Source organism: Micromesistius poutassou (genome assembly GCF_964030765.1).
Source record: "Micromesistius poutassou genome assembly, chromosome: 5".
In the NCBI taxonomy this organism is placed as follows: Eukaryota; Metazoa; Chordata; class Actinopteri; order Gadiformes; family Gadidae; genus Micromesistius; species Micromesistius poutassou.
In genome coordinates this window covers 14,203,656-14,214,678 of record NC_140275.1, presented here as the reverse complement: position 1 = coordinate 14,214,678, position 11,023 = coordinate 14,203,656, and the positions used below count along the sequence as shown (strand labels likewise).

The 11,023-nt window shown below is 46.0% G+C and overlaps 1 protein-coding gene across 1 annotated transcript in view; it reads left to right on the top strand.

Moving 5' to 3' along the window:
* Positions 1-8,053: 8,053 nt before the first annotated feature.
* fgf10b (fibroblast growth factor 10b) overlaps positions 8,054-11,023 on the top strand; it is a gene marked incomplete at both ends in the record, with an annotated part of 10,739 nt that continues 7,769 nt past the window's right edge. The window contains 1 exon segment of the mRNA XM_084468174.1: positions 8,054-8,543. Coding sequence (XP_084324300.1) covers positions 8,054-8,543 — 490 coding nt within the window.

Here is an 11,023-nt window from a genome sequence, read left to right as displayed (position 1 = left end):
TGTTGTTTTTCGGGTCAATATGCTGTGATTGTCTATCATAGCTTCGCTCAGCTACAGAGCCTGTCCTGTTCCTTATCCAACCTGCGGTGCTCTTCCTGTGTTTGATTGACATTTGAGTTGGACAAATGAGAATGAGGTGTTGCGGGTCATCCCTCTCAGCTCCCAAGACAGGGGCTGTGTGTTTATGAAAGGAAAAGACGAAAGCATTTACTACTATCGTTATTCACTCTGTTACACATGTCTCAACCAATAAAAGCCTTTGCCGTGAAAGTGCTTTGCAGAACATGTACATTGTGACTTTTTTTCCCCACGCTTTTTAATTTGTGTTTGTTGACATTCACCACACTACAAAGCTTTTTAATATGCAGGTTTGTTGCTGACGTGATTTGTATTCTTTCAAGTAATAACAGTATACATAATAACTGAAACTCAAAAGCCAGCCTACTTGGATTGACTCAAGCTATTTTATGTCAACTTAACATGTCAAAAAATAATATTTTACTCCCCGTTAAACCCCATTTAAGCTGTTAGGGTTAGGGTTAACGTTTGTTGACGTTTGTTAAACTACAGTTTAAACAGGCGACTAAACCGTCAAAACGTTTGTGTTCATTGGTGAGAGTGGAAGGAATGGCACTCGAACGTACTATACCGTAGTATAGTTTGTAACAGCTTTTAATTCCAATTCATTACTGCACCATTTTATATATATATATATATATATATATATATTTATTTATTTATTTTATAATCACACACTTTTATTTGACATTTGTCTTCCATGGTGTTTTTTGGAGGTGACTCCTACCTTTGTAAAGCACTATGAAGACCATTGAATCTGAAGGGGGCTGTGTCAACAGTGTGAGGCCAGCAGGGATGTTATAGGAAAGCCATCTGGGCCCCTGCGCACTTCTCCCTACCGGTGATACGCCTCCTGACCTCGAAGGTCCACAAGGTCCTTCTCACCTCGGATGGTCTGCTGCCACTGGATCTGCAGAACCCTCGGCCCCCACGATCTCTTTCACGGATCGGGTTCAAGCTGGCCCACATTTCCCAGGCCTGCCGGTGCCAGGATAACCCGACACGAACGCCATCGCAGCTGCAGGTCCGAGCTCTGTAGCCGTCACTCAAGGCCCGGGTAGCACAGAGTTAGTCAGCAGTAATGTAAGGAGTAACAGAACACCGGGCCAATGAGGGATCAGTGTGTCCCAGATGCAGTCAGCACATGTGTGTGTGTGTGTGTGTGTGTGTGTGTGTGTGTGTTTACATGACGAAACAAATTTCATTACCTCACATGACACTTAGCCATGTCTCCACTCTGTTATGTCATTATGCGTTGCTTGATTGAAATTCTTGAATTAGTGTTGTGTGAAAACGATTTTTATTGGATCTATTTGACCTTATTTTATTTTGTATCATAAATTGGATATATTCACTCTCACTCACCCTCCTGGAGAAACCAGGGAACTTAACAGCTCTTTATTAGTTTACTCACCCTATTGGTCTCATGTACATTTTTAAAGAAACGTTTCTTGAATAGTTACAATTCACCCTTGCCATGATATTCATTGCTGAGTTTCCCATTTCTGCTAGAGTTCTTTACTAAACCACCACTAGTATGATTAATACCCCAGTCAGTGTGGAACGTGTTTACTGAGTTTATCTCCAGTGTCGTCACCTCATGTTGCCCTGAACACGAAGACTGCTACAAGTTTCAAAATCTCTCTCTCTCTCTCCTGCACCGTCAGCTGACCTGTAAGTAAATTACTTTGCCCGGCTGAAACCAGGTCTCGCCTCCGAGGGATGATGTAAGCGCCCCGTGCAGGATGGGAGGGTATAACATAACAAACACCCCATGCTCACTAAAAAGCAGGAAACAGCAACCTCATGGAGGACACTAGACACCCCTCCTGCCCAACAGGCCAGGAACACATTAAACATTTACACCTGATGACCAGCAGGAAAAAAAGGACCCGCGGTTACCAGGCGAGAACGTGTTTGCTAAGCCTCCCTGTGCAACGTGAGATAACACATCCCGCCACCCCCCCCCACCCCCCCCCACCTCCACCACCCTCCTTTCTTGTGTGATGTACTGAAAGCTGTGCCATTACAACGGAGCAGTTGTTTGACCCTGGCCACTTAGCAGTCAAAGGCCAATGTAAACACCATGGGAAGACTCGGTAGAGGATCAGCATCGGGGCCCATTCACCTAGCGGCCATCTTGGTTCTAAATGCTAGTGGAGTGGGTAAACACTAGCTCAGTGGAGGAACCTAGCAGCCATCTTGGTTCTGAACGCTAGCTGGGTGGCTAAACACTAGCTGGGTTGTGGAATCTAGAGGCCATCTTGGTTCTAAACGCCGGCTTGGTGGGTAACACCAGCTCGGTGGAGGAAACAAGTGGCCATCTTGGTTCTAAACGCTAGCGAGGACGGTCGAACTGATGAACCAAGAACCAAGATGGCCGCAAGGGTGAATGCAGAAATCCCGCAATCAGTTCCACCACCTGGGCTGACTCAGCTTATACTGGAACCAAGAAGGCGGCCAGGTAAATAAGGCCCATGGAATGCGGTCTGCAGGCGGGCTGGTTCTGCAGCTCAGCGACCCGAGGGAGAGGTCCATTCGGGTGACGCTCATCTGGGCTCCATCAGACGCACGCATTTCCTCAGGCATCTAGACTGGCATCCCAGTACCGAAACCTGTTGCTTTAGCAAAGCCCAGCTCTGCCGTCGCTCCTGCCCCACCAGTACTCACAGAGCGCAAAGACGCACACATGGTTTGCATAGGTCAGTCGAGTTGATGGTGTGAGACTGTGTTTGCTTGGTTCCTAATGTGTAAAGACCGCATGGAGACATGAGCTTCAGGGTCTGGGAGTGAGGGAGTGAGGTGACTGATTTTCAAAGTAAAACATCTGCCTAATGATAGTGCATGAAAACAAGAGGCCCCCCCCGCCCCCCAAATCCCCATACACACACACACAATAAGCACGCAGACATGCACGAATACACACACGCACACGCACACACACACACACGCACACACACACACACACACACACACATAGAAACACATGTGCATGTTATTGGCCGAGGGTAAGTTAGTTTGGTTGGTTTTGTGTTTTTTCCCTTGTTGAACTTGGGAACTTTGAGAATTGACACAGGGACGGTTGCATGGCCCACAGTCAAATACCACCTGCTAGTTTTATGCTCATCAAATGTTCTGCAACAGTAAGAGCTGTAGAACCTTATGTGAGCATTGTGCAACATCTTTGTGGAATATGGCTTGGAGTTATAGCACTGTGCTACCGATTTTTCCAAACCTGTGATGATTCACAGGTTTAAAAAACATATGTAGGCCTACATATTTGAATCAGGTTGTTAAAGTCGCAATGTGTAATATTGTGTTGCTTATTTTTTTGATATATCAGTTATAGGATATGATTTAGTCGATAACAGTTTTGAAATCACTATTGATCGGCATTGACTACAGCAGGTTATTTTAGAACATGAGCTAGTAGGAATGTTATGTATTACAACTTTAAATCCAAGGCAGCCAACTAGTTGTATGTTTGATACATGTTGAACAGTAGATTTGACCTCCACATTAGTAGGTCTACTGCCTCTATATTAAGTATTTCTATTTGACTATATTTCCTGTATACTAGTATATAACATAGATAAAATATATTATAAGATGATTGTATATAGAAACATTGTAATTATCCTTTAAGTCTCATCGAGGTTGTACACCTCAAAAAAGACCTGATATCAGAACAAGCCTGCAAAATATACAAACGTAATAATATCAAAAATGTAAAAAAATGTAAAAAATAGAATATATTTTAAATGTTAGTGTGCATTCTATTAGTGAATAAAGCTCTCTTACCTGGCCTGGTCATACACCAGTTTGTCCACCATCCACACTCTATAATGGGCATTATGTATTCAGGGAAAATGCCAAAATATATGCCAATAATCATAAATCCAGTAAATGATTATTTACATTTACTGACATCAACACCGATAATGACCAAAACATCTGATCACTCGCACACAGTCCATATGAGATGAGAGACAGAGATGGGTGAAGTGAACTATGGTCCACCAGAAACACCATAAAACAATGATTCCATGTGTTCTTTATCGATTAGTCCTCCTTTGGCGAGTAGATGCACCATAGAGTAATCCATTAAAATTTCTGAGGTTTTACTTTTTATTGCCTATATTGTAAAGGCCTTTATTTGGTTGGTTTTCAGAAACATTATACCAGTCCCACTAAAGCCATCGCCCATGGCCAGGGATCAGGAAGCCATTTCTCAATTGTACCAACTGTTGTTTTGAACCTCAAAATGCAATTTAGAAAAGACCGATCTGAAAAGAAACACTCAAATCGGAGGCTTGTGCGAATTGAGGACAGATGATATCTTCTCCAGACCCTCTAAATCTCACTTATATTGCCTTCAGATGCAGAAAATACGGGCAGGCTTGCTCCCTGCCCTCGAAGGAAAATCAGACAAATCTTCATCGTCTCTCGGCATCAATTCAAGACCTTGAGCCTCGAAGGCCTCTGCAGAGGCAATTACCTTCTGAACGGAAAGAACAATAAAAAGCTTAAAAATATCAACATGGATCTCGATTGGGCTGAATAAAAGAACAGAAAGAGTGAACCCGAGACGGCGAAACTGATACGGATCATCGGAAACTTGTGTTTCCAATGATCAGATGTTTCAAACTGGGGGTTTACTGTGGATGAGTCCCACCGGTCGGAGGAGAGCAGTTGTCCTTGCTGTCTTGGCTCTGCTACCGTCGGTAGAAGGCAAACAGAAAAGTATTGTCAGACTCATATAGTACAAAAGGACTGAAACCCAATCAAAGTTGCAACATGCATTAATTATGCAACACGCATGATGCACATTACTACACACAAAGTACTCTCCTTTCTAAATCTAAATCCATAAAATCCAATCATCCAATCAGAAATCCTTTTGGTTTGGACGCCTGTTCTCCTTTTTCCCCCCGGCTGTGTTTCCTCCACCCTAACTGGTTATCACCCTTGGGGGAGGATAGACAACACTAAGGAAGCGCTGATAAGATTCCTTTGTTTGTCATCCAGATAAAGCCGGCCAGCTAACTTACGACCAGACCTCTGCTCTGGTCTTACGCCGTTGACAGACAATAAAGCAGCCACTGAAAAAGCAGAGAGCCAGGTTTAAGGACTAACCCCCCCCATAAACAGGATGGAAGCTCATGGGATTAAGAATAATTTATAGCACTGGCGTAGTGATGGAGAGGTAATTCTCTAATCTGCCAGGTTTATGTGTATGATGGCTTTGGCCTGGTTAAAGTGTAACCGTTTTAATATAACTGATATTCCACTGGCGTAAGGCTGATCCATCTGAATGCTGTGTCAGTGTCCTTTATTCCGTTATGATCCGAGGGCCAGTGATGTGGGACCGGTGGGAGGGAGAGGTCGACAGAGAGGGAAAGAGACAAAGAGAGAGAGCGGGAGGGAGAGAGAGCAAGAGCCAGAGAGAGTCTGGCTTTGGGCCATTAAGATACCTGAGTCACAGAGGAAGAGAGGGGTCTGGTGAGTGAAACCGGAGATCTGCACGGCATTACGGCACCATTGGCGAGATAAAACACCACGAAAAGCAAGGACCACAAGGAAGAGAGATAGGCCAGGGTGAGATGCCAGCGATAAGCCGCCATTCACATCAGCGGGGGTAACCTAGTAAGACTTTCAGGAGAGGGAGAGAGAGAGAGAGAGAGAGAGAGAGAGAGAGAGAGAGAGAGAGAGAGAGAGAGAGAGAGAGAGAGAGAGAGAGAGAGAGAGAGAGAGAGAGACAGGGGAAGGGGGGGGGGGGCAGACACTTTCATATCTTAATGAGTAATAAGTGGCTGCATTTTAATTGACATGTCCTATCTTAACACCAATGATTAAACAAATACACACTATCCTGTATACTGTATAATACACCAAATAACTCCCCCTCCACACACACACACAAAAATCCCTGACCACCCAGACAAACTGGCACCATCTGATGTAAAGTATTCTACAACAGGAGAAGTGCTTGATGACCAAATAGATTGATTTGTTCTAAAAAATCTATGGTGGAATACTAGCAGACACAGTATTCCTGCCTCTCAGCATATTCACTGATAATAAAGCCTGAGGTCCCTGATAGCCCAGACCCAAGTCTAGGTCCCCTTGCCCACATTCACCAGTCACATCATCTGCTCAGTTATAGAGAGATGCACACCCCTTACACACATACACACACACATACATGCACACATACACATAAATGCACACGTCATGCACACATGCACACATGCATGTGCACGCACACACACACACACACACACACACACACACACACACACACACACACACACACACACACACACACACACACACACACGCACACATACACACACACATAAACACACACGCACACACACACACACACACACACACACACACACACACACACACACACACACACACACACAAACACTCTCTAACACACATGCACACACAAACACACACAGAAACAAACACTCTCTAACACACATACACACACACACGCTCACACACACACACACACACACACACACACACACACACACACACACTCATACACAAACACACATACGCACATAACACACACTCTCTAACACACACACACACACACACACACACACACACACACACATACATACATTAACACACACTCTCTAACACACACACACACACACACACACACACACACACACACACACACACACAAAAACACACACAAACAAACACACACACACACACACACACTCTCTCTAACACAGACACACACACACACACACACACACACACACACAAACATACATACATAAACACACACTCTCTAACACAGACACACACACACACACACACACACACACACACCCAAACACTCACTCACACACATGCACAGAGCAAATGCGTGGAGCAGTGTCGAGGAAGGGAGGGATCAAATAGCCAACAGAGTCTCACGGCTTAACAAAGCACACACAGGCTTTCAGACAGTCAGTCATTTTCTGTGATCACCCTGAAGGTAAGGAGATCAGACCAAGAACCCACTAACCAAAGTAGAAAAGAACTACAGCAACGCTGACAGGAGAGAGAGAGAGAGAGAGAGAGAGAGAGAGAGAGAGAGAGAGAGAGAGGAGAGAGAGAGAGAGAGAGAGAGAGAGAGAGAGAGAGAGAGAGACAAAGAGAGAGGGAGAGAGAGAGAGAGAGAGAGAGTCCTCCGAGACCCCTCTGTCCCCCAGTTACCTCCGTGCTGTTGAAGGTGGAGTCATGTCGGGGTAGAAAGAGAGGGATCTGCGGGGAGTGAGAGCAGGGCAAGAGAAGGAGCCAGAGAGATTGTCTGACGTGCACTTGGATTGTTCCTCTTCAAGTCTTGGATCTTGGTTTTCACTTCGGCGGGGAACTCACATGAAGTGCACATGTGGACTGTGAGGAACTTCTAACAGGTATTGCTCTGCACCCTGTTTGATTTGAAGTGCTGGACCAAGGATGTTTTTCTTTTCATATGGCTCTCCACCGGGCTCTCCACCGGGATAATTACACTGCTTTTGATTTTTTTTTTTTATTAGGAATATCTGATTCAAGTAGCGAATGACCTAGATTAACATTGGAAGATAGTTTATTTGGCTTCGGTAAAATGTGATAAAAGTATCCTTTTATCTTCTTGGCAAACTTTTAACTTTGCTCAAAGTTAGAGTAACATTTTCAAAGGTGGAATAGAAGACTAAATCGAAAGGCACTTTTCAAAACAAGAACTAAGTGCTTGCTGGACGGCAATTAATCCATCAAAAAGTACTTTTTGAGAAGAAATTGAGGAAAAGAGCAGAGATTCACCGCAGCGGACCCAGCGGTGGCACTGCGAGCGGGGGACACCTTTCCCCCAGCCCGGCTCCTGGAGGGCTCTCCCTCCCAGCCCTCCCAGAACTCTGCGCACCTAGCAGCATGTCCCAGGCTGTGAGGCTGCCTCCAGTCCTCCACACAGCACACTACCATGGTCAGATGGGCTGCTGGAGGGAGTAAGGCTGCCGCTGCCTCGTCCTGCTCCGGGGCCCGGTTAGGGGCTCGCGCGGGCACAGGGGCCGGCTCCAGGGTAAGGTCGTCATCCTCATCATCATCCTCATCATCATCATCCACCGGGGTCCTCTCCGGCCCGTCTGCGGTGCCTCTCCTGCTCGCCCTGGTGGTTCTGTCCCTCTCCCTGCCGGGCGTCGCGTGCCGGCAGATCCGCAGGGATCAGCGGCCGGCGCTGGCCGTCCCGCGCGCCCACAGGCCGCAGCTGAACGCTTCTGAGACGGGCGCCGATGCGACGGGGCCGGGCGCGGCGGGCCGGACCAGGGGCCCGCAGGGCCGGCACGTGCGCAGCTACACCCACCTGCAGGGGGACATACGGAGGAGGAAGCTGTTCTCCTTCCAGAAGTTTTTCCTGAGGATTGATAGGAATGGACAGGTCAATGGCACCAAGAGCAAGGACGACCCCCTCAGTAAGTCACTATTGAGTCACTGTGAAGTTATGTTCTGATGCGCCGCTCTCAACTGGTCTGGCCTCAGCATGGGTCCTGACTCACATGTGGGTCCAAGTCACCACCCGGCAAAAATGTTGTATTATTTAGCCAATATTGCAGTATTCAACAATGCCTTCATGTACTGTTAGAAACCCCGCAAACAAAAAGCTACAGGCCATTGAAACATGAATTAACATTGACACATTTGTTTATTCACAGGCTTCTTAATTAAGATTAAGGTTTGGCATATGCTCTGCGACCCAATCAAAATGAGCAATTTATGGGCTGAGACACACCAGTTGAGAATTGCTGTTCTAATGTACCATAATCAAAACAATTATAATAATACATTTCTTGTCTGCAACAATTTGGCCGGGACGAAAAGGTTTCTCCTAACCCCAAAAAACAGGGTTAAACGTTGCTTGTCATAGAAAAAAAACTATTTTAATGCTATTTAAACAAAATATATACACAATATATAATCTAATGATTTGACATAAAAAAAAAAGGCATTCGCTGACAAATTGGGTTCCTAATTAGAGTAGTCCTTTGGTCTAAACCAGACCTTTGCTGGTATCTGTGCTGTCCAAACATTTGGCACAATGATGGTAGCTGCTGGTGCTCTTAAAAAAGACATGGAGCAGATAGGAGAGCTGTTATCTGACCGTCTTCACAGCACACAGTAAACAGCACTGATAACATAGGCAGAATAACAGGGCTGTGGGATACAGATGTCATTCCAATTAATGCTCTCTCAGACTCTCTCTCTCACTCTCTTCCTCTGTCTCCCTCACTGTCTGTCTGTCTTTCTATCTTTCTCTCTCTCTTTCTCCCTCTCTTGCTCTCTCTCTCTATATCTCTCACTCTCCCTCAATGTCTCTCTCTCTGCTTATCGGAGAGTGCAACGTAAAATGGCATGTTCCCAGAGTCACTGACTAGACATTTGTTTAAAGGAAGCTTAACATCATCAACATAGTCATTAAAATGGTTACACGCTGGGATATGTGTGTGTGTGTGTGTGTGTGTGTGTGTGTGTGTGTGTGTGTGTGTGTGTGTGTGTGTGACTGAGTGGTTGGGGTTTGTGTTTTCCACTGAGCGACGTGTGTGTGCCTATCAGCCAGCGGGTACTCTCATGCTCCAGTGGGTGTGTGATCATACAGCAAGCAACAACGACACATGTGCTCACTTATTACAACCCGCCCCCCCCAGACACACACACACACACACACAAGCACAGACACCATTTCCCCCAAAGCCAACCCGCACACACACACGCACACACACACACACACACACACACACACACACACACACACACACACACACACACACACACACACACACACACAAATGATACCCCTTTCCACCATCTCATCCGGTTTCAATCTCTCTCTCTCTCTCTCTCTGTGTCTCTCTCTCACTCGCTCTCTCTATCACTCGCTCTCTCTCTCTCTCTCCCTCTCTCTCGCGCCTCTATACCTCTATCTGTCTTACTCTCTCCCCCATTCTGTGAATAGGGAACCGTCTGAAATTCCTGACTGATGTTCCATATGTTGGGAGTGCTGACATAGAGGATGACTTATTTATAATGTAGGAAAAAAAGGGAAGCGCCCATTTCAACAGAGCCATGAGAAAACTCAGCAGGCCCCCTCCAGCACCTGGACGTCTGCCATTCCAGATATATTATTCAATTTGTCTAAATTAGCTCGCTTACTTCATGGCAGGTGTACGCTAACTCAACCCTCAAGACCACAGGCAGTCGGACAATAGTTGACTTTACTTCCACCTCTTTCTTTAGTCATCCTTTAGAAGTTTAACTCGCTCTCTAAAACGGGGGTTACTGCGGTGGGTTTGTGTAGAGCAGAAACAGCGTACGCAGAGGGGAGAAAAAGACCTTGGACGTTTTATGAATGACATGGCTGAACGTCATTGTGGCCACATCAAAGCCGTGCATCTTCGGTATCAATGGTGGTGCCATCAAAAAGCGTTGTCCCGAGGGGCTACGGGAACACTGTGTATGGATTATGTGGCCCGATATCAGGTTCACACGGTAAGGGATACTACACAAGAACAACCCCACTCTGCGCTGGAGCCCCTGGGGCTAGACATGATCCCAGGGCTGGAGTCCTTTGTAGACCATCGATGGTCCCTTGAAGTGACGAAATATCAAGTTATCCGACCGTGGCTGGAAGAAGGCCTGCCTTGTGTCCGAGCCAGAACAAGGCAAGCTTCAACCACGGTCATGAGATGATTTTGTTGGTTTGGTTTGGTTTTGCTGTGTTGTGTCCGTGAGTATAATGTATGTATTTTAGATTTTGGCTTGGGTTGTGTTAGACGTTTCGAGTGGCTGGATTCAGGGTGGTCCGGTTCTGAGTGGCTGGTTCTGAAGTGGTCAGCATACTTCACGCGGAAAATACGTTTGGCACGTTCCTAAGTACAAAATGACGTTATGCTGGAGT